Below are 25,000 nucleotides of genomic sequence, written 5' to 3'. Positions count from 1 at the left end.
CTAGGATGACACACCAAATGATGACCACCAATCAAAGACCACTAGGATGACAGACCAAATGATGACCACCAATCAGAGACTACTAGGATGACAGACCAAATGATGACCACCAATCAGAGACCACTAGGATGACAGACCAAATGATGACCACCAATCAGAGACCACTAGGATGACAGACCAAATGATGACCACCAATCAGAGACCACTAGGATGACAGACCAAATGATGACCACCAATCAGAGACCACTAGGATGACACACCAAATGATGACCACCAATCAGAGACCACTAGGATGACAGACCAAATGATGACCACCAATCAGAGACCACTAGGATGACACACCAAATGATGACCACCAATCAGAGACCACTAGGATGACACACCAAATGATGACCACCAATCAGAGACCACTAGGATGACAGACCAACTACATTGATGGATCCTTTCTTGTCTTCTTCTAACTCCTCTTAAGGGGAAAGTAATCCGATCACCCAAGTTTGGATAATCAGATTACATTTAGAAAGTAACACACACACACACACACACACACACACACACACACACACACACACACACACACACACACACACACACACACACACACACACACACACACACACACACACACAGTACCAGAATGACAAAGAGTGAAGACCTTGAGAAAGGTGAATGTACCACAGACAGTCAGTTACCAACACCAGGGGTTGTTTAACTATAGCGACTTACTGGCTGTCACCATCAGTGTGTTCCATGTGGTCAGCAGGAGGGTAGCGAGGCTCAATGAGACAGCAACATCAGCAGGCATGTTCCCCCTCTCTCTCTCTCTCTCTCTCTCTCTCTCTCTCTCCTCCTCCTTCGCCAGTAGATCACATTGCAACCAATTCCCTCACCCACAGCTGTTGATCTTTTTAAAGAAAGAAAGACAAGAGAAATAACAGTCAGTGTGATTGGTTTTCCTGGAGGGGAAAAAACCGTTACTGTTATGGGAGTTACTTGAAGGACTCACGGTTATGAATCGATCCTGGTCAGTGGTCCACGATGGACAAACAGCTCGATATCCGACGGTGAACGATGTTCACGTCCGCGACGTTGCTTCTAAGCCGACTCAAACAGCTGTTGCTATTTTTGAGAGATCGTAAATGGAAGGAAAAGAGGAGAGGAGTGGGAAGAGAGAGGAGGAGAGAAACAGAGACAGCTGTTGCTCCCGTTGGGCGTTTCACATCTACGGCCAGCGCCCACTAGCCTGTACACGTTCACCAGTCCACAGACAGAAAGGAGGGGAGAGGTAAAGAGATAAAGAAGAGGAAGGGAGGAGGAGGAGGAGGAGGAGATGTCTTGTCGCCTGTCTCCAGGGTTTGTCAGTTTACCGTTTTGCCTGCATAGCAGGAGAGGTTCCGGGGCATCCTACGGACAGCGTGTTCTTCCGCGAGTCCCAGGAGACACCCTGGCACGCGAATATTTCTTTCATCTACTGCCCGGTTTGTTGCATCTTGCACGCACAACAGTAAATCTCTCTCTCTCACTCTCTCTCATGAATCAGACCTGATTCCTCTGCAGAGAGTGAGCAGGCGTGTGGATGATGGACCCAGAGCCACATATAAATATGTCTATATGGTTTTGGGATGGCCTATTTTGTCAGATCACATGAGAAAAATATAATATACTAATCATTGACGTGTGTGTGTGTGTGTGTGTGTGTGTGTGTGTGTGTGTGTGTGTGTGTGTGTGTGTGTGTGTGTGTGTGTGTGTGTGTGTGTGTGTGTGTGTGTGTGTGTGTGTGTGTGTGTGTGTGTGTGTGTGTGTGTGTGTGTGTGTGTGTGTGTGTGTGTGTGTGTGTGTGTGTGTGTATGTGTGTGTGTGTGTGTGTGTGTGTGTGTGTGTGTGTGTGTGTGTGTGTGTGTGTGTGTGTGTGTGTGTGTGTGTGTGTGTGTGTGTGTGTGTGAGAGCGCAATAAACTTTGTCTCGGACTGTTTGATATCTGCATGTCTCAAAGGTCACTTTGAGAGAGAACTTCGTCCATGGCTTATGTTTAGCGTTGCTGTGTGTGTGAGAGCAGAGAGAGGGAGAGAGAGGGAGAGAGAGACAGACAGAGAGAGAGAGACAGACAGAGAGAGACAGACAGACAGACAGACAGACAGACAGACAGACAGACAGACAGACAGACAGACAGACAGAGAGAGAGAGAGAGAGAGAGACAGACAGACAGACAGACAGACAGACAGACAGACAGACAGACAGACAGACAGACAGACAGACAGACAGACAGACAGACAGACAGAGAGAGAGAGAGAGACAGAGAGAGAGACAGAGAGAGAACAAAAGAGACAGACTGACAGACATTTAAAACACTGGAATAACTCTTCGTCTTTTGATCTACAGTGTTCTTTACCAATGGAGAAAAGGGACTTCAGTGAGATCTCCGACACGTGCAAGTGGGAGGTAAGAGATCTGGAGGTGTTATGGTTATCCACAAGGGGCTCTGGTTAAAATGTAGGGGTACCATTTCAGCCACAGATCGCTCTGTCTGGACTCCAACTCCCATGATGCTTCTGTGTCAGTCGCCAGATTACGAGCCATGGTTTCCTGTGTCGGAGAAGTCCAACCCCCTGACTCGCGACATCGACAAGTCCTCGCCCAATCATATTGTCCGTCTGCTGGCAGCCTGCGACGCACAGATGTTCCAAAAGGACACAGGAACCACCTACCAGGTCAGGGGTCAGAGGTTAGAGGTCAGAGAGGGGTCAGGTAGGATGAAGGCTCTGGGAAAGAACAGTCATCCACCCTTAACATACATTTTTGGACCTTTGCAACACACTCACCTTGATAGACACATCACACCATTTTGGGATTGGGGAAGAAGTCAATGTTCTTGGTCAGTGACAGGGGTTTGTGTGTGTGTGTGTGTGTGTGTGTGTGTGTGTGTGTGTGTGTGTGTGTGTGTGTGTGTGTGTGTGTGTGTGTGTGTGTGTGTGTGTGTGTGTGTGTGTGTGTGTGTTTCAGAGGCTGTTCAGTGACAGTGTAGTGTTGACCATGCTGGAGGTGGCCAGGACGGTGGAGCAAATTCTCAGGGTGAAACACTCTTCTCTGTAAAGACACATTCTATAAACGTACAAACACATTCTATACACATACAGACACATTCTATACACATACAGACACATTCTATACACATACAGACACATTCTATACACACACAGACACATTCTATAAACGTACAAACACATTCTATACACATAGACACATTCTATACACATACAGACACATTCTATACACATACAGATACATTCTATACACATACAGACACATTCTATACACATACAGACACATGCTATACACATAGACACATTCTATACACATACAGACACATTCTATACACATACAGACACATTCTATACACATAGACACATTCTATACACATACAGACACATTCTATACACATACAGATACATTCTATACACATACAGACATATTCTATACACGTACAAACACATTCTATACACATACAGATACATTCTATACACATACAGACACATTCTATACACATACAGACACATTCTATACACATACAGATACATTCTATACACATACAGACACATTCTATGCACATACAGATACATTCTATACACATACAGACACATTCTATAAACGTACAAACACATTATATACACATACAGACACATTCTATACACATACAGACACATTCTATACACATACAGACACATTCTATACACATACAGATACATTCTATACACACACAGACACATTCTATAAACGTACAAACACATTCTATACACATAGACACATTCTATACACATACAGACACATTCTATACACATACAGATACATTCTATACACATACAGACACATTCTATACACATACAGACACATGCTATACACATAGACACATTCTATACACATACAGACACATTCTATACACATACAGACACATTCTATACACATAGACACATTCTATACACATACAGACACATTCTATACACATACAGATACATTCTATACACATACAGACATATTCTATACACGTACAAACACATTCTATACACATACAGATACATTCTATACACATACAGACACATTCTATACACATACAGACACATTCTATACACATACAGATACATTCTATACACATACAGACACATTCTATGCACATACAGATACATTCTATACACATACAGACACATTCTATAAACGTACAAACACATTCTATACATATAGACACATTCTATACACATACAGATACATTCTATACACATACAGACACATTCTATACACATACAGACACATTCTATACACATACAGACACATTCTATACACATAGACACATTCTATACACATACAGACACATTCTATACACATACAGACACATTATATACACATAGACACATTCTATACACATACAGACACATTCTATACACATACAGACACATTCTATACACATACAGACACATTCTATACACATACAGACACATTCTATACACATACAGACACATTCTATAAACGTACAAACACATTATATACACATAGACACATTCTATACACATACAGATACATTCTATACACATACAGACACATTCTATACACATACAGACACATTCTATACACATAGACACATTCTATACACATACAGACACATTCTATACACATACAGACACATTCTATACACATGCAGACACATTCTATACACATAGACACATTCTATACACATACAGACACATTCTATACACATACAGACACATTCTATACACATACAGACACATTCTATACACATACAGACACATTCTATACACATACAGACACATTCTATACACATACAGACACATTCTATACACATACAGACACATTCTATACACATACAGACACATCCTTTACACATACAGACACATTCTATAAACATACAGACACATTCTATGCACATACAGACACATTCTATACACATACAGACACATTCTATACACATAGACACATTTTATACACATACAGACACATTCTATACACATACAGACACATTCTATACACATACAGACACATTCTATACACATACAGACACATTCTATACACATACAGACACATTCTATACACATAGACACATTCTATACACATACAGACACATTCTATACACATAGACACATTCTATACACATACAGACACATTCTATACACATACAGACACATACAGACACATTCTATACACATAGACACATTCTATACACATACAGACACATACAGACACATTCTATAAACATACAGACACATTCTATACACATACAGACACATTCTATACACATACAGACACATTCTATACACATAGACACATTCTATACACATACAGACACATTCTATACACATACAGACACATACAGACACATTCTATACACATAGACACATTCTATACACATACAGACACATTCTATACACATACAGATACAGTCTATACACATACAGACACATTCTATACACATAGACACATTCTATACACATACAGACACATTCTATACACATACAGACACATTCTATACACATACAGACACATTCAATACACATACAGACACATTCTATACACATACAGACACATTCTATACACTTACAGACACATTCTATACACATACAGACACATTCTATACACATACAGACACATTCTATACACATACAGACACATTCTATACACATAGACACATTCTATACACATACAGACACATTCTATACACATACAGACACATTCTATACACATAGAGATACATTCTATACACATACAGACACATTCTATACACATACAGATACATTCTATACACATACAGACACATTCTATACACATACAGACACATTCTATACACATACAGACACATTCTATACACATACAGACACATTCTATACACATACAGACACATTCTATACACGTACAGACATACACATACAGACACATTCTATACACATACAGACACATTCTATACACATACAGACACATTCTATACACATACAGACACATTCTATACACATACAGACACATTCTATACACATACACATAGACACATTCTATACACTATAGACACATTCTATACACATAGACACATTCTATACACATAGACACATTCTATACACATACAGACACATTCTATACACATACAGACACATTCTATACACATACAGACACATTCTATACACATACAGACACATTCTATACACATAGACACATTCTATACACATACACAGACACATTCTATACACATACAGACACATTCTATACACATACAGACACATTCTATACACATACAGACACATTCTATACACATACAGACACATTCTATACACATAGACACATTCTATACACATAGACACATTCTATACACATATACACATTCTATACACATAGACACATTCTATACACATAGACACATTCTATACACATACAGACACATTCTATACACATAGACACATTCTATACACATAGACACATTCTATACACATAGACACATTCTATACACATACAGACACATTCTATACACATACAGACACATTCTATACACATACAGACACATTCTATACACATAGACACATTCTATACACATAGACACATTCTATACACATAGACACATTCTATACATTCTATACACATACAGACACATTCTATACACATACAGACACATTCTATACACATACAGACACATTCTATACACATAGACACATTCTATACACATAGACACATTCTATACACATAGACACATTCTATACACATACAGACACATTCTATACACATACAGACACATTCTATACACATACAGACACATTCTATACACATACAGACACATTCTATACACATACAGACACATTCTATACACATACAGACACATTCTATACACATACAGACACATTCTATACACATACAGACACATTCTATACACATACAGACACATTCTATACACATACAGACACATTCTATACACATACAGACACATTCTATACACATACAGACACATTCTATACACATAGACACATTCTATACACATAGACACATTCTATACACATACAGACACATTCTATACACATACAGACACATTCTATACACATACAGACACATTCTATACACATACAGACACATTCTACACATACACAGACACATTCTATACACATACAGACACATTCTATACACATACAGACACATTCTATACACATACAGACACATTCTATACACATAGACACATTCTATACACATACAGACACATTCTATACACATACAGACACAGACACATACAGACACATTCTATACACAGACACATTCTATACACATAGACACATTCTATACACATACAGACACATTCTATACACATACAGACACATTCTATACACATACAGACACATTCAATACACATACAGACACATTCTATACACATACAGACACATTCTATACACTTACAGACACATTCTATACACATACAGACACATTCTATACACATACAGACACATTCTATACACATACAGACACATTCTATACACATAGACACATTCTATACACATACAGACACATTCTATACACATACAGACACATTCTATACACATAGAGATACATTCTATACACATACAGACACATTCTATACACATACAGATACATTCTATACACATACAGACACATTCTATACACATAGACACATTCTATACACATAGACACATTCTATACACATACAGACACTTTCTATACACATACAGACACATTCTATACACATACAGACACATTCTATACACATAGACACATTCTATACACATAGACACATTCTATACACATACAGACACATTCTATACACATACAGACACATTCTATACACATACAGACACATTCTATACACATACAGACACATTCTATACACATAGACACATTCTATACACATAGACACATTCTATACACATAGACACATTCTATACACATACAGACACATTCTATACACATACAGACACATTCTATACACATACAGAGACATTCTATACACATAGACACATTCTATACACATAGACACATTCTATACACATAGACACATTCTATACACATAGACACATTCTATACACATAGACACATTCTATACACATACAGACACATTCTATACACATAGACACATTCTATACACATAGACACATTCTATACACATAGACACATTCTATACACATACAGACACATTCTATACACATACAGACACATTCTATACACATACAGAGACATTCTATACACATAGACACATTCTATACACATAGACACATTCTATACACATAGACACATTCTATACACATAGACACATTCTATACACATAGACACATTCTATACACATACAGACACATTCTATACACATACAGACACATTCTATACACATACAGACACATTCTATACACATAGACACATTCTATACACATAGACACATTCTATACACATACAGACACATTCTATACACATACAGACACATTCTATACACATACAGACACATTCTATACACATACAGACACATTCTATACACATACAGACACATTCTATACACATACAGACACATTCTATACACATAGACACATTCTATACACATAGACACATTCTATACACATAGACACATGCTATACACATACAGACACATTCTATACACATACAGACACATTATATACACATACAGACACATTCTATACACATACAGACATATTCTATACACATACAGACACATTCTATACACATAGACACAGTGAGATTTTCTGAATTGTAGCTTCTGTTCTTGTATCGTGTGTGTGTGTGTGTGTGTGTGTGTGTGTGTGTGTGTGTGTGTGTGTGTGTGTGTGTGTGTGTGTGTGTGTGTGTGTGTGTGTGTGTGTGTGTGTGTGTGTGTGTGTGTGTGTGTGTGTGCGTGTGTTTAACAGGACCCAGAGGATAGTCTGGTTGTGTTGAGTGGTTGTGGAACCTCTGGTCGCTTGGCCTTCCTAATGGCGGTAATTATTACTATATTTGATCATTTTATAATTGTATAATTTGGTATATTCAGTACCTTTATGAGATGTGATGTTTTTCCAGTCATGTTTTAACAGAGCCCTGAGAGACAGGCAGCAGAACACTGTTTACTCTTATATCATTGCTGGGGGAGACAGGTGAGAGTGTGAGACACTACACACACACACACACACACACACACACACACACACACACACAAAACGTGCGTGCCCACGCAAGCTTTCTATGTTCTGTTGTGTTTAATGTTCTGTGTCATGTTGTGTGTTTAATATTGTTTACTGTTCAAATCAAATCAAATTGTATTAGTCACATGCACAACAGCATGTCACCGTACAGTGAGATGCTTACTTAAATAAGAGACCCTAACCAACAGTGCAGTTTAAAAAAAAAATATGGATAAGAATAAGTGATAAAACTAACAACTAATTTGAGAGCAGCAGTAAAATAACAATAGTGAGACTATATACAGGGGGCATACAGGTACAGAGTCTGTGTGCGGGGGCGCCAGTTAGTTGAGGTAGTATGTAGGTAGAGTTATTAAAGTGACTATGCATAGATGATAACAACAGAGAGTAGCAGTGGTGTAAAAGGGGGGGGGGGGGGCAATGCAAATAGTCTGGGTAGCCATTAGACTAGATGTTTTGGAGTCTTATGGCTTGGGGGTAAGAAGCTGTCTAGAAGCCTCTTGGACCTTGACTTGTTGCTCCGGTACCGCTTGCCGTGCGGTAGCAGAGAGGACAGTCTATGACTCGGGTGGCTGGAGTCTTTGACAATTTTTAGGGCCTTCCTCTAACACCGCCTGGTATAGAGGTCCTGGATGGCAGGAAGCTTGGACTCAGTGATGTACTGGGAAGTTCGCACTACCCTCTGTAGTGCCTTGTGGTCGGAGGCCGAGCAGTTGCCGTACCATGCAGTGATGCAACCAATCAGGATGCTCTTGATGGTGCAGCTATAGAACCTTTTGAGGATCTGAGGACCCACGCCAAATCTTTTCAGTCTCCTGAGGGGGAATAGGTTTTGTCATGCCCTCTTTACGACTGTCTTGGTGTGCATGGTCCATGTTAGTTTGTTGGTGATGTGGACACCAAGGAACTTGAAGCTCTCAACCCGCTCCACTGCAGCCCCGCCGATGAGAATGGCGGCGTTGCTCGGTCCTCCTTTTCCTGTAGTCTACAATCATCTTCTTTGTCTTGATCATGTTGAGGGAGAGGTTGCTGTCCTGGAACCACACGGCCAGGTCTACAGTGCCTTGCGAAAGTATTCGGCCCCCTTGAACTTTGCGACCTTTTGCCACATTTCAGGCTTCAAACATAAAGATATAAAACTGTATTTTTTTGTGAAGAATCAACAACAAGTGGGACACAATCATGAAGTGGAACGACATTTATTGGATATTTCAAACTTTTTTAACAAATCAAAAACTGAAAAATTGGGCGTGCAAAATTATTCAGCCCCCTTAAGTTAATACTATGTAGCGCCACCTTTTGCTGCGATTACAGCTGTAAGTCGTTTGGGGTATGTCTCTATCAGTTTTGCACATCGAGAGACTGACATTTTTTCCCATTCCTCCTTGCAAAACAGCTTGAGCTCAGTGAGGTTGGATGGAGAGCATTTGTGAACAGCAGTTTTCAGTTCTTTCCACAGATTCTCGACTGGATTCAGGTCTGGACTTTGACTTGGCCATTCTAACACCTGGATATGTTTATTTTTGAACCATTCCATTGTAGATTTTGCTTTATGTTTTGGATCATTGTCTTGTTGGAAGACAAATCTCCGTCCCAGTCTCAGGTCTTTTGCAGACTCCATCAGGTGTTCTTCCAGAATGGTCCTGTATTTGGCTCCATCTATCTTCCCATCAATTTTAACCATCTTCCCTGTCCCTGCTGAAGAAAAGCAGGGCCAAACCATGATGCTGCCACCACCATGTTTGACAGTGGGTATGATGTGTTCAGGGTGATGAGCTGTGTTGCTTTTACGCCAAACATAACGTTTTGCATTGTTGCCAAAAAGTTGAATTTTGGTTTCATCTGACCAGAGCACCTTCTTCCACATGTTTGGTGTGTCTCCCAGGTGGCTTGTGGCAAACTTTAAACGACACTTTATATGGATATCTTTAAGAAATGGCTTTCTTCTTGCCACTCTTCCGTTAAAGGCCAGATTTGTGCAATATACGACTGATTGTTGTCCTATGGACAAAGTCTCCCACCTCAGCTGTAGATCTCTGCAGTTCATCCAGAGTGATCATGGGCCTCTTGGCTGCATCTCTGATCAGTCTTCTCCTTGTATGAGCTGAAAGTTTAGAGGGACGGCCAGGTCTTGGTAGATTTGCAGTGGTCTGATACTCCTTCCATTTCAATATTATCGCTTGCACTGTGCTCCTTGGGATGTTTAAAGCTTGGGAAACTTTTTGTATCCAAATCCGGCTTTAAACTTCTTCACAACAGTATCTAGGACCTGCCTGGTGTGTTCCTTGTTCTTCATGATGCTCTCTTCGCTTTTAACGGACCTCTGAGACTATCACAGTGCAGGTGCATTTATACGGAGACTTGATTACACCCAGGTGGGTTGTATTTATCATTTACATTACATTTACGTCATTTAGCAGACGCTCTTATCCAGAGCGACTTACAAATTGGTGAATTCACCTTCTGACATCCAGTGGAACAGCCACTTTACAATAGTGCATCTAAATCATTAAGGGGGGGGGGGGGTGAGAAGGATTACTTATCCTATCCTAGGTATTCCTTGAAGAGGTGGGGTTTCAGGTGTCTCCGGAAGGTGGTGATTGACTCCGCTGTCCTGGCGTCGTGAGGGAGTTTGTTCCACCATTGGGGGGCCAGAGCAGCGAACAGTTTTGACTGGGCTGAGCGGGAACTGTACTTCCTCAATGGTAGGGAGGCGAGCAGGCCAGAGGTGGATGAACGCAGTGCCCTTGCTTGGGTGTAGGGCCTGATCAGAGCCTGGAGGTACTGCGGTGCCGTTCCCCTCACAGCTCCGTAGGCAAGCACCATGGTCTTGTAGCGGATGCGAGCTTCAACTGGAAGCCAGTGGAGAGAGCGGAGGAGCGGGGTGACGTGAGAGAACTTGGGAAGGTTGAACACCAGACGGGCTGCGGCGTTCTGGATGAGTTGTAGGGGTTTAATGGCACGGGCAGGGAGCCCAGCCAACAGCGAGTTGCAGTAATCCAGACGGGAGATGACAAGTGCCTGGATTAGGACCTGCGCCGTTCCTGTGTGAGGCAGGGTCGTACTCTGCGGATGTTGTAGAGCATGAACCTACAGGAACGGGCCACCGCCATGATGTTGGTTGAGAACGACAGGGTGTTGTCCAGGATCACGCCAAGGTTCTTAGCGCTCTGGGAGGAGGACACAATGGAGTTGTCAACCGTGATGGCGAGATCATGGAACGGGCAGTCCTTCCCCGGGAGGAAGAGCAGCTCCGTCTTGCCGAGGTTCAGCTTGAGGTGGTGATCCGTCATCCACACTGATATGTCTGCCAGACATGCAGAGATGCGATTCGCCACCTGGTCATCAGAAGGGGAAAGGAGAAGATTAATTGTGTGTCGTCTGCATAGCAATGATAGGAGAGACCATGTGAGGTTATGACAGAGCCAAGTGACTTGGTGTATAGCGAGAATAGGAGAGGGCCTAGAACAGAGCCCTGGGGGACACCAGTGGTGAGAGAGCGTGGCGAGGAGACAGATTCTCGCCACGCCACCTGGTAGGAGCGACCTGTCAGGTAGGACGCAATCCAAGCGTGGGCCGCGCCGGAGATGCCCAACTCGGAGAGGGTGGAGAGGAGGATCTGATGGTTCACAGTATCGAAGGCAGCCGATAGGTCTAGAAGGATGAGAGCAGAGGAGAGAGAGTTAGCTTTAGCAGTGCGGAGCGCCTCCGTGATACAGAGAAGAGCAGTCTCAGTTGAATGACTAGTCTTGAAACCTGACTGATTTGGATCAAGAAGGTCATTCTGAGAGAGATAGCGGGAGAGCTGGCCAAGGACGGCACGTTCAAGAGTTTTGGAGAGAAAAGAAAGAAGGGATACTGGTCTGTAGTTGTTGACATCGGAGGGATCGAGTGTAGGTTTTTTCAGAAGGGGTGCAACTCTCGCTCTCTTGAAGACGGAAGGGACGTAGCCAGCGGTCAGGGATGAGTTGATGAGCGAGGTGAGGTAAGGGAGAAGGTCTCCGGAAATGGTCTGGAGAAGAGAGGAGGGGATAGGGTCAAGCGGGCAGGTTGTTGGGCGGCCGGCCGTCACAAGAAGCGAGATTTCATCTGGAGAGAGAGGGAGAAAGAGGTCAGAGCACAGGGTAGGGCAGTGTGAGCAGAACCAGCGGTGTCGTTTGACTTAGCAAACGAGGATCGGATGTCGTCGACCTTCTTTTCAAAATGGTTGACGAAGTCATCTGCAGAGAGGGAGGAGGGGGGGGAGGGGGAGGAGGATTCAGGAGGGAGGAGAAGGTGGCAAAGAGCTTCCTAGGGTTAGAGGCAGATGCTTGGAATTTAGAGTGGTAGAAAGTGGCTTTAGCAGCAGAGACAGAGGAGGAAAATGTAGAGAGGAGGGAGTGAAAGGATGCCAGGTCCGCAGTGAGGTGAGTTTTCCTCCATTTCCGCTCGGCTGCCCGGAGCTCTATTTATCATCATTAGTCATTTAGGTCAACATTGGATCATTCAGAGATCCTCACTGAACTTCTGGAGAGAGTTTGCTGCAGTGAAAGTAAAGGGGCTGAATAATTTTGCACGCCCAATTTTTCAGTTTTTGATTTGTTAAAAAAGTTTGAAATATCCAATAAATGTCGTTCCACTTCATGATTGTGTCCCACTTGTTGTTGATTCTTCACAAAAAAATACAGTTTTATATCTTTATGTTTGAAGCCTGAAATGTGGCAAAAGGTCGCAAAGTTCAAAGGGGCCGAATACTTTCACAAGGCACTGTATGTGTTTAATGTTCTGTGTTTAATGTTGAGTTTAATGCTGTGTTTAATGTTGTATATTTAATGTTATATTTAATGTTGTGTGTTTAATGTTGTGTATTTAATGTTATATTTAATGTTGTGTGTTTAATGTTGAGTGTTTAATGTTGTGTATTTAATGTTATATTTAATGTTCTGTGTTTATGTTGTGTGTTTAATGTTGTGTTTAATTGATGTGTTTAATGTCGTGTTTGTTCTCTCTGTGTTTCTGTAGAGCCCTGCTCACATCCCAGGAGGCATCAGAGGATGACCCCGAACTAGGCATGCTCACACTGGAGAAGGTCAGGGGTCAGGGATGGCGGAGGGTGTGGTCTAAAATGGGGATAATGTTTAAATTCACGCAAATTAAATTAATTTCATATCTAGGTTTCCCCCCCCCCCATTTCTCTCTCTCTCTGCACCGGCTCCACCCCCTTCTCTCTCTCTCTCTCTCTGCTCCGGCTCCACCCCCATCTCTCTCTCTCTCTCTCTCTCTGCTCCGGCTCCACCCCCATCTCTCTCTCTCTCTCTCTCTCTGCTCCGGCTCCACCCCCATCTCTCTCTCTCTCTCTGCTCCGGCTCCACCCCCATCTCTCTCTCTCTCTCTGCTCCGGCTCCACCCCCATCTCTCTCTCTCTGCTCCGGCTCCACCCCCATCTCTCTCTCTCTCTCTGCTCCGGCTCCACCCCCATCTCTCTCTCTCTCTCTCTGCTCCGGCTCCACCCCCATCTCTCTCTCTCTGCTCCGGCTCCACCCCCATCTCTCTCTCTCTCTGCTCCGGCTCCACCCCCATCTCTCTCTGCTCAGCTATGTGAAGGAAAGAGGCGTGTCCTGTTCATCGGCATTTCCTGTGGCCTGTCAGTAAGTTACTCTGCCAACTGTCCAATCAAGAGATCCAGTCACCAACGGTTGTCCAATCAACTGCTTCATTGTGTCACTCTTGTGTGTGTGAGTGTGCCCTCTAGGCTCCATTTGTAGCAGGACAGCTGGACTTTTGTCTGAAACACCCTGACATCTACACTCCTGTACTGGTGGGATTCAACCCCGTCACACAGGCCAGGTCAGGGCGTCTTTGCTTTGTGTGCCCACATACATGTATGTGTGTTTGAGAAGGGAGGAGCATATGTGGCAATACTGATTTTATACTCAGATTTTATGCGTTTTTGTGTGTGTGTGTGTGTGTGTGTGTGTGTGTGTGTGTGTGTGTGTGTGTGTGTGTGTGTGTGTGTGTGTGTGTGTGTGTGTGTGTGTGTGTGTGTGCGTGCGTGCGTGCATGTGTGTTTTTATTAGGGAGGAGACCATGCCAGGCTACAGTCTGACTTTCAGGGAAGTGGTCCAGAGGATGGAGGAGCAGAGAGGTCAAAGGGCATTCATCATCAACCCAGCAGTTGGGGTAACACGTGTTGCCAGGACCAGTAGCTGACTTTGACAGTTGGCACTGTGGCTCGCTACTTTGTAACATTTGGCCTACGGGAGAAGGTCATAGACAGCTAGATACTGATCCTACAACTACAAAACTCCTTAGCTAGATTTTAAGACTTCCTCAGGACTGAAACGTCAATATGAGCTACAGATGTATTGTTGTTGGTCAAATTCTCCAATGAGATGACAGCATACTCACTCGGTACCGACGACACATTCAACATATATACTTTTGAGATGGTTTCATGCAGGAAAAGGTTACAAGGTATGAATGCAGAAAAAACGTCAGGCAGACGTTGGTTCAAGCTTGGAATGAAGTTTGATGATTGTTAGGTGGTTGTAGAATGAGAGCAGCTTGGTAGACTTTGTCAGAGATGATGTCGCAGGATTGAGAGGAAGACTCTGGACGACTGAAGGATCTTGATGGTTCCGGATGGTTGAAGGACCTTGATGGTTCCGGATGGTTGAAGGATCTTGATGGTTCCGGATGGTTGAAGGATCTTGATGGTTCCGGATGGTTGAAGGATCTTGATGGTTCCGGATGGTTGAAGAAACTTGATGGTTCCGGATGGTTGAAGGACCTTGATGGTTCCGGATGGTTGAAGGATCTTGATGGTTCCGGATGGTTGAAGGATCTTGATGGTTCCGGATGGTTGAAGGACCTTGATGGTTCCGGATGGTTGAAGGACCTTGATGGTTCCGGATGGTTGAAGGATCTTGATGGTTCCGGATGGTTGAAGGACCTTGATGGTTCCGGATGGTTGAAGGACCTTGATGGTTCCGGATGGTTGAAGGATCTTGATGGTTCCGGATGGTTGAAGAATCTTGATGGTTCCGGATGGTTGAAGGATCTTGATGGTTCCGGATGGTTGAAGGATCTTGATGGTTCCGGATGGTTGAAGGATCTTGATGGTTCCGGATGGTTGAAGGACCTTGATGGTTCCGGATGGTTGAAGGATCTTGATGGTTCCGGAGGAATGTTGCTTGCTCATTGCAGATCGGAGGGGGGACATGAAGAGTATTGGAGTATTGGAGTGGGAGTCCTGGTGGTATCTGCTTCTTGGAACAGAGTTAATCCCCCTTAAGGACCCTGGAAAAACAGGGAGAAGGGCAGATGAGAAGGGAGGAGACAGGGGTGGTGGAGGGAAGAGACAGGTTGTGGAAGGAGGAAACAGGGGTGGTGGAGGCAGGGGACAGGGGTGATGGAGGGAGGAGACAGGTGTGGTGGAGGGAGGAGACATGGGTGATGGAGGGGAGGAGACAGGGGTGGTGGAGGGAGGAGACAGGGGTGGTGGAGGCAGGAAACGGGTGGTGGAGGGAGGAAACAGGGGTGGTGGAGGGAGGAGACAGGGGTGGTGGAGGGAGGAGACAGGTGTGGTGGAGGGAGGAGACAGGTGTGGTGGTGGAGGAGACAGGTGTGGTGGAGGGAGGAGACAGGGGTGGTGGAGGGAGTAGACAGGTGTGGTGGAGGGAGGAGACAGGTGTGGTGGAGGGAGGAGACAGGTGTGGAAGGAGGAAACAGGGGTGGTGGAGGCAGGGGACAGGGGTGATGGAGGGAGGAGACAGGGGTGGTGGGTGAGGAGACAGGGGTGGTGGAGGGAGGAGACAGGGGTGGTGGAGGGAGGAGACAGGTGTGGTGGAGGGAGGAGACATGGGTGGTGGAGGGAGGAGACAGGGGTGGTGGAAGGAGGAGACAGGTGTGGTGGAGGGAGGAGACATGGGTGATGGAGGGAGGAGACAGGGGTGGTGGAGGGAGGAGACAGGGGTGGTGGAGGCAGGAAACGGGTGGTGGAGGGAGGAGACAGGGGTGGTGGAGGGAGGAGACAGGGGTGGTGGAGGGAGGAGACAGGGGTGGTGGAGGGAGGAGACAGGTGTGGTGGAGGGAGGAGACAGGTGTGGTGGAGGGAGGAGACAGGGGTGGTGGAGGGAGGAGACAGGGGTGGTGGAGGGAGGAGACGGGTGTGGTGGAGGGAGGAGACAGGGGTGGTGGAGGGAGGAGACAGGTGTGGTGGAGGGAGGAGACAGGGGTGGTGGAGGGAGGAGACAGGGGTGGTGGAGGGAGGAGACAGGGGGTGGTGGAGGGAGGAGACAGGGGTGGTGGAGGGAGGAGACAGGGGTGATGGAGGGAGGAGACAGGGGTGGTGGAGGGAGGAGACAGGGGTGGTGGAGGGAGGAGACAGGTGTGGTGGAGGGAGGAGACAGGTGTGGTGGAGGGAGGAGTTAGGTGTGGTGGAGGGAGGAGACAGGGGTGGTGGAGGGAGGAGACAGGGGTGGTGGAGGGAGTAGACAGGTGTGGTGGAGGGAGGAGACAGGTGTGGTGGAGGGAGGAGACATGGGTGATGGAGGGAGGAGACAGGGGTGGTGGAGGGAGGAGACAGGGGTGGTGGAGGCAGGAAACGGGTGGTGGAGGGAGGAAACAGGGGTGGTGGAGGGAGGAGACAGGGGTGGTGGAGGGAGGAGACAGGTGTGGTGGAGGGAGGAGACAGGTGTGGTGGAGGGAGGAGACAGGTGTGGTGGAGGGAGGAGACAGGGGTGGTGGAGGGATTAGACAGGTGTGGTGGAGGGAGGAGACATTGGTGGAGGGAGGAGACAGGTGTGGAAGGAGGAAAAGGGGTGGTGGAGGCAGGGGACAGGGGTGATGGAGGGAGGAGACAGGGGTGGTGGGTGAGGAGACAGGGGTGGTGGAGGGAGGAGACAGGGGTGGTGGAGGGAGGAGACAGGTGTGGTGGAGGGAGGAGACATGGGTGGTGGAGGGAGGGACAGGGGTGGTGGAGGGAGGAGACAGGTGTGGTGGAGGGAGGAGACATGGGTGATGGAGGGAGGAGACAGGGGTGGTGGAGGGAGGAGACAGGGGTGGTGGAGGCAGGAAACGGGTGGTGGAGGGAGGAGACAGGGGTGGTGGAGGGAGGAGACAGGGGTGGTGGAGGGAGGAGACAGGGGTGGTGGAGGGAGGAGACAGGTGTGGTGGAGGGAGGAGACAGGTGTGGTGGAGGGAGGAGACAGGGGTGGTGGAGGGAGGAGACAGGGGTGGTGGAGGGAGGAGACAGGGGTGGTGGAGGGAGGAGACAGGGGTGGTGGAGGGAGGAGACAGGTGTGGTGGAGGGAGGAGACAGGTGTGGTGGAGGGAGGAGACAGGGGTGGTGGAGGGAGGAGACAGGGGTGGTGGAGGGAGTAGACAGGTGTGGTGGAGGGAGGAGACAGGTGTGGTGGAGGGAGGAGACATGGGTGATGGAGGGAGGAGACAGGGGTGGTGGAGGGAGGAGACAGGGGTGGTGGAGGCAGGAAACGGGTGGTGGAGGGAGGAAACAGGGGTGGTGGAGGGAGGAGACAGGGGTGGTGGAGGGAGGAGACAGGTGTGGTGGAGGGAGGAGACAGGTGTGGTGGAGGGAGGAGACAGGTGTGGTGGGAGGGAGGAGACAGGGGTGGTGGAGGGAGTAGACAGGTGTGGTGGAGGGAGGAGACAGGTGTGGTGGAGGGAGGAGACAGGTGTGGAAGGAGGAAACAGGGGTGGTGGAGGCAGGGGACAGGGGTGATGGAGGGAGGAGACAGGGGTGGTGGGTGAGGAGACAGGGGTGGTGGAGGGAGGAGACAGGGGTGGTGGAGGGAGGAGACAGGTGTGGTGGAGGGAGGAGACATGGGTGGTGGAGGGAGGAGACAGGGGTGTGTGGAGGGATCTGTGGTGGAGGGAGGAGACATGGGTGATGGAGGGAGGAGACTGGGGTGGTGGAGGGAGGAGACAGGGGTGGTGGAGGCAGGTCGGGTGGTGGAGGGAGGAGACAGGGGTGGTGGGAGGAGACAGGGGTGGTGGGTGGAGACTGTGGAGGGAGGATCAGGTGTGGTGGAGGGAGGAGACAGGTGTGGTGGAGGGAGGAGACAGGGGTGGTGGGTGGATCAGGGGTGGTGGAGGGAGGAGACAGGGGTGGTGGGAGGAGACAGGGGTGGTGGAGGGAGGAGACTGGAGTGGAGGGAGGAGACAGGGGTGGTGGAGGGAGGAGACAGGGGTGGTGGATCTGGGTGTGGAGACAGGGGTGGTGGAGGGAGGAGACAGGTGTGGTGGAGGGAGGAGACAGGTGTGTGGAGGGAGGAGACAGGGGTGGTGGAGGGAGGAGACTGTGTGGTGGAGGGAGGAGACAGGTGTGTGGAGGGAGGAGACAGGGGTGGTGGAGGGAGGATCAGGGGTGGTGGAGGGAGGAGACAGGGGTGGTGGGAGGAGACAGGTGTGGTGGAGGGAGGAGACAGGTGTGGTGGAGGGGAGGAGACAGGGGTGGTGGAGGGAGGAGACAGGGGTGGTGGAGGGAGGAGACAGGGGTGGTGGAGGGAGGAGACAGGGGTGGTGAAGGGAGGAGACAGGGGTGATGGGAGGAGACAGGGGTGGTGGAGGGAGGAGACAGGGGTGGTGGAGGGAGGAGACAGGTGTGGTGGAGGGAGGAGACAGGTGTGGTGGAGGGAGGAGACAGGGGTGGTGGAGGGAGGAGACAGGTGTGGTGGAGGGAGGAGACAGGTGTGGTGGAGGGAGGAGACAGGGGTGGTGGAGGGAGGAGACAGTGGTGGTTTGGGAGGAGACAGGGGTGGTGGAGGGAGGAGACAGGTGTGGTGGAGGGAGGAGACAGGTGTGGTGGAGGGAGGAGACAGGGGTGGTGGAGGGAGGAGACAGGGGTGGTGGAGGGAGGAGACAGGGGTGGTGGAGGGAGGAGACAGGGGTGGTGGAGGGAGGAGACAGGGGTGATGGAGGGAGGAGACAGGGGTGGTGGAGGGAGGAGACAGGGGTGGTGGAGGGAGGAGACAGGGGTGGTGGAGGGAGGAGACAGGTGTGGTGGAGGGAGGAGACAGGTGTGGTGGAGGGAGGAGACAGGTGTGGTGGAGGGAGGAGACAGGGGTGGTGGAGGGAGGAGATAACAGGAACTGCATAGTGTGAGTATACAGTGTATTTACAGCCATTGATTGGCGAGGAGAAGAGTAGTTGATGATGAACAGGAAGGGAGGAGATTGAAATGTTTTCAGGTGTGTTCTTTCCTGCAGAACATTAGTTATGTGACACGTAACACCATTTGTTAGCCAGACTACTTGAATCCCATGAATGGGAGTCATCAGACAGATCAGCGGACGACCATCCTGCTTTCTGAACGAAAGACAACGGACGTCTGACCTCTTAACCCCTAACCTCTTAACCTCTGTGTGTTGTAGCCAGAGGCCATCAGTGGTTCCTCCAGAATGAAGGGGGGCAGTGCCACCAAGATCCTACTGGAGACCATCCTGGCAGCCGCACACACAGCTGCCTTCGCCAACACACACGTCACACGTGAGGTTTTTCACTCACACACAGAGGACATCCCTCACACCTGCAAACACACACAGACAGGTGACATGTTTTTGCAAACACAGGGTATCCACACACATTCAGCAACACACACACACAGCACACACATGTTTTTGCAAACACACACAGGGTATCCCGACACCTGCAAACACACACAGGTGGGTGTTTTTGAGGACACACACATCCCACACATTCACCTGACACACACACACATGTCACACCTGCAAAAACAGGACAGGGTATCCCGACATGCAAACAGACACAGGTGAGTGTGTTTGACACCCTCACATCCCACACATTCACCTGCAAACACACACACACACACATCCTTGACACCTGCAGGGTATCCACACACACAGGTGACATCCCTCACACCTGCAAACAGGACAGGGTATCACACCTGCAACACAGCAGGTGAGTGTGTTTGAGGACAGGGTATCCTCACATGCAAACACAGACACACACACATGTCACACCTGCAAAAACACACAGGACACACATCCTATGCAAACACACACACACACCCGACATTCACACCTGCAAACACACACACACACATCCTCACACCTGCAAACACACACACACACACATGTGTTTGACCTGCAAACACACACATCCACACATTCGGAGCATCCCTGAGTGCAAACAACACACACACACACATGTTTGAGGACTGCAAACACACACACCCGACATCCCTCACACCTGCAAACACACACACACACACACACAGCAGGTGCAAAGTGTGTTTGAGGACAGGGTACACCCACAAACACACAGGTGAGTGTGTCACAGGCAAACACACACACACACAGCATCCCTCACACCTGCAAACACACACACACACACATCCCTCACACACACACATCCCGACATTCAAACACACACACACACACATCCCTTTGAGGACACACACATCACACACATTCACAGCAGGTGACATGTGTTTGAGGACAGGGTATCCCTCACATTCACACACAGGTGACTGTGTTTGCAAACACAGGACAGGGTATCCCACACACACATTCAGAAACACACACACACACACATGTGTTTGCAAACACAGGACACACATCCCTATCCCGACATTCAGAGCAGGTGCAAACACAGTGTGTTTGAGGACACACATATCCCAAACATTCACACACAGGCATCCCTGTTTGCAAACTCACACACACACACATCCCTCACACCTGCAAACACACACACACACACACATCCCTCACACCTGCAAAACACACACACAGCAGGTGAGTGTGTTTGAGGACAGGGTATCCCACACATTCAGAGCAGGTGAGTGTGTTTGAGGACAGGGTATCCCACACATTCACACCTGCAAACACACAAAGGTGAGTGTGTTTGAGGACACAGAAATACATCCATAAACTGTGTTTCAGCCGTGTGTGTATCTGTGTATTTGAGGTATCTGTGTGTGTTTATCTGTGTGTCTGTCTGTGTGTCTGTTTGTGTGATCTGCGTGTGTATCTGTGTGTGTTTATCTGTGTGTCTGTCTGTGTGTGTATCTGTATCTGTGATCTCTGTGTGTATCTGTCTGTGTATCTGTGTGTGTATCTGTGTGTGTATTTGTGTGTATCTGTGTGTGTTTGTCCTGGTTGTGTATGTTTGTGAGTGTGTATGTGTGTGTGTGTTTCTATCTGTGTATACTGTATCTGTGTGTCTGTCTGTGTGTGTATCTGTATCTGTGTATTGTGTGTGTATCTGTCTGTGTATCTGTGTGTGTATCTGTGTGTGTTTGTCTGTCTGTGTATCTGTATGTGTATCTGTGTGTGTATCTGTGTGTGATCTGTGTGTCTGTCTGTGTGTCTGTCTGTGTGTGTATCTGTATCTGTGTATCTGTGTGTGTATCTGTGTGTGTTTGTCTGTCTGTGTATCTGTATGTGTATCTGTGTGTGTATCTGCGTGTGTATCTGTGTGTGTATCTGTGTGTCTGTCTGTGTGTCTGTCTGTGTGTGTATCTGTATCTGTGTATCTCTGTGTGTATCTGTCTGTGTATCTGTGTGTGTATCTGTGTGTGTTTGTCTGTCTGTGTATCTGTATGTGTATCTGTGTGTGTATCTGTGTGTGTATCTGTGTGTGTTTGTCTGTCTGGTTGTGTATGTTTGTGTGTGTATGTGTGTGTGTGTTTCTATCTGTGTATACTGTATGTGTGTGTTTCTGTGTGTATCTGTGTGTGTTTGTCTGTCTGTGTTTGTCTGTCTGTGTATCTGTGTTTGTATATGTGCATATCTGTGTGTGTATCTGTGTGTATCTGTGTGTTTGTCTGTCTGTGTTTGTCTGTCTGTGTATCTGTGTTTGTATATGTGTATATCTGTGTGTGTATCTGTTGTATCATGAGTGTGTATCTGAGTGTATATCTGTGTGTGTTTGTCATCTGTGTGTTTGTGTTCTACAGAGCTCTCCTGGACATGATGACTGGATATGAGAGACTACTAGTGTCACCTGACAGTCACAGTGACCAGATAGCAACACTGTTAGTGACAGGACTGGTACAGAACTTCAGACAGACATCAGACCAACAACTGGTTAAAAACACTATGTTTGTGACATCACTGGTGTGTGTGTGTGTGTGTGTCACTGGTGAGTGTGTTTCAGCTGGTACAGAACTACTGTGGTGGACGTGTGTGTTACCTGGTCCAGAACTCTCGGTTTAGTGGGACTCATCACTGGTGTATCCAGACATTCGGAGCAGGTGAGTGTGTTTGAGGACAGGGTATCCCAGACATTCAGAGCAGGTGAGTGTGTTTGAGGACAGGGTATCGACATTGGTAGCAGTGACTGTGTTTGAGGACAGGGTATCCTGACATTCAGAGCAGGTGACTGTTTTTGGGACAGGGTATCCCGACATTCAGAGCAGGTGAGTGTGTTTGAGGACAGGGTATCCCGACATTCAGAACAGGTGAGTGTGTTTGAGGACAGGGTATCCCGACATTCAGAGCAGGTGACTGTTTTTGAGGACAGGGTATCCCGACATTACAGAGCAGGTGAGTGTGTTTGAGGACAGGGTATCCCGACATACAGAACAGGTGAGTGTGTTTGAGGACAGGGTATCCCGACATTCGGAGCAGGTGAGTGTGTTTGAGGACAGGGTATCCTGGTACAGAACAGGTGAGTGTGTTTGAGGACATCATCCCGACATTCGGAGCAGGTGAGTGTGTTTGAGGACAGGGTATCCCGACATTCAGAGCAGGTGAGTGTATTTGAGGACAGGGTATCCCGACATTCAGAGCAGGTGAGTGTGTTTGAGGACAGGGAGAGGAGATAGTGGACTGTTGGTGACATACAGACCAAACCATAGACAGTACATTGGATGTGTGTTAGTGATTGGTAAATACCCAGTTACTGAGTGTGTGTGTGTGTGTGTGTGTGTGTGTGTGTGTGTGTGTGTGTGTGTGTGTGTGTGTGTGTGTGTGTGACATGTGTGTGTGTGTGTGTGTGTCAGACTATGAGGACATCCGAGGCTTCATCAGTGGAGGATACCAGGACATGGACAACATAGTTGGTGACCTCACATCACTGGTACAGTACTACTATTTATGACATCACTGGTACAGAACTACTGTTAGTGACATCACTGGTACAGAACTACTGTTAGTGGCATCACTGGTACAGAACTACTGTTAGTGGCATCACTGGTATAGAGCTACTGTTGGTGACATCACTGGTACAGAACTACTGTTAGTGACATCACTGGTACAGAACTACTGTTGGTGACATCACTGTTACAGAACTACTGTTGGTGATATCACTGTTACAGAACTACTGTTGGTGACATCACTGGTACAGAACTACTGTTGGTGACATCAATGGTACAGTACTACTGTTGGTGACATCACTGGTACAGAACTACTGTTGGTGACATCACTGGTACAGAACTACTGTTGGTGACATCACTGGTACAGAACTACTGTTGGTGATATCACTGGTACAGAACTACTGTTGGTGACATCACTGTTACAGAACTACTGTTGGTGATATCACTGTTACAGAACTACTGTTGGTGACATCACTGGTACAGAACTACTGTTGGTGATATCACTGGTATAGTACTACTGTTGGTGACATCACTGTTACAGAACTACTGTTGGTGATATCACTGTTACAGAACTACTGTTGGTGATATCACTGGTACAGAACTACTGTTGGTGACATCACTGGTACAGAACTACTGTTGGTGATATCACTGTTACAGAGCTACTGTTGGTGATATCACTGGTACGGTACTACTGTTGGTGACATCACTGGTACAGAACTACTGTTGGTGACATCACTGGTACAGAACTACTGTTGGTGATATCACTGGTACTGTT

At 46.7% G+C, this 25,000-nt stretch overlaps 2 protein-coding genes across 3 annotated transcripts in view; one reads left to right on the top strand and one right to left on the bottom strand.

Annotated features, from left to right (window-relative positions):
• The window catches only part of LOC135507440 (fibronectin type III domain-containing protein 4-like), a 24,836-nt gene extending 23,332 nt beyond the window's left edge, over positions 1–1,504 (bottom strand). The window contains exons 1-3 of one of the 2 annotated variants that reach the window (XM_064926981.1): positions 1,368–1,504; positions 1,007–1,119; positions 727–904 (exon numbers count right to left, since the gene is read on the bottom strand). In XM_064926981.1, the coding sequence (XP_064783053.1) occupies positions 727–805 (79 nt within the window). In that variant the 5' untranslated portion in view covers positions 806–904; positions 1,007–1,119; positions 1,368–1,504. The other variant, XM_064926982.1, reaches the window with a different exon arrangement.
• Positions 1,505–2,055: 551 nt separating this feature from the next.
• Positions 2,056–25,000, top strand: part of gckr (glucokinase (hexokinase 4) regulator) — a 37,499-nt gene continuing 14,554 nt past the window's right edge. Inside the window, exons 1-12 of the mRNA XM_064927038.1 lie at positions 2,056–2,439; positions 2,559–2,708; positions 3,001–3,069; positions 8,895–8,963; positions 9,046–9,119; positions 14,169–14,235; positions 14,741–14,794; positions 14,899–14,993; positions 15,224–15,326; positions 20,540–20,654; positions 23,670–23,798; positions 24,133–24,209. Coding sequence (XP_064783110.1) covers positions 2,392–2,439; positions 2,559–2,708; positions 3,001–3,069; positions 8,895–8,963; positions 9,046–9,119; positions 14,169–14,235; positions 14,741–14,794; positions 14,899–14,993; positions 15,224–15,326; positions 20,540–20,654; positions 23,670–23,798; positions 24,133–24,209 — 1,050 coding nt within the window. The 5' untranslated portion in view covers positions 2,056–2,391. The remainder of the gene's footprint in view (positions 2,440–2,558; positions 2,709–3,000; positions 3,070–8,894; positions 8,964–9,045; positions 9,120–14,168; positions 14,236–14,740; positions 14,795–14,898; positions 14,994–15,223; positions 15,327–20,539; positions 20,655–23,669; positions 23,799–24,132; positions 24,210–25,000) is intronic.

The sequence above is a fragment of the Oncorhynchus masou genome, chromosome 21 (genome assembly GCF_036934945.1).
Source record: "Oncorhynchus masou masou isolate Uvic2021 chromosome 21, UVic_Omas_1.1, whole genome shotgun sequence".
Classification (NCBI taxonomy): Eukaryota; Metazoa; Chordata; class Actinopteri; order Salmoniformes; family Salmonidae; genus Oncorhynchus; species Oncorhynchus masou.
The sequence above is the reverse complement of the archived record's forward strand: the minus strand, read 5'-3'. Positions and strand labels throughout refer to the sequence as shown.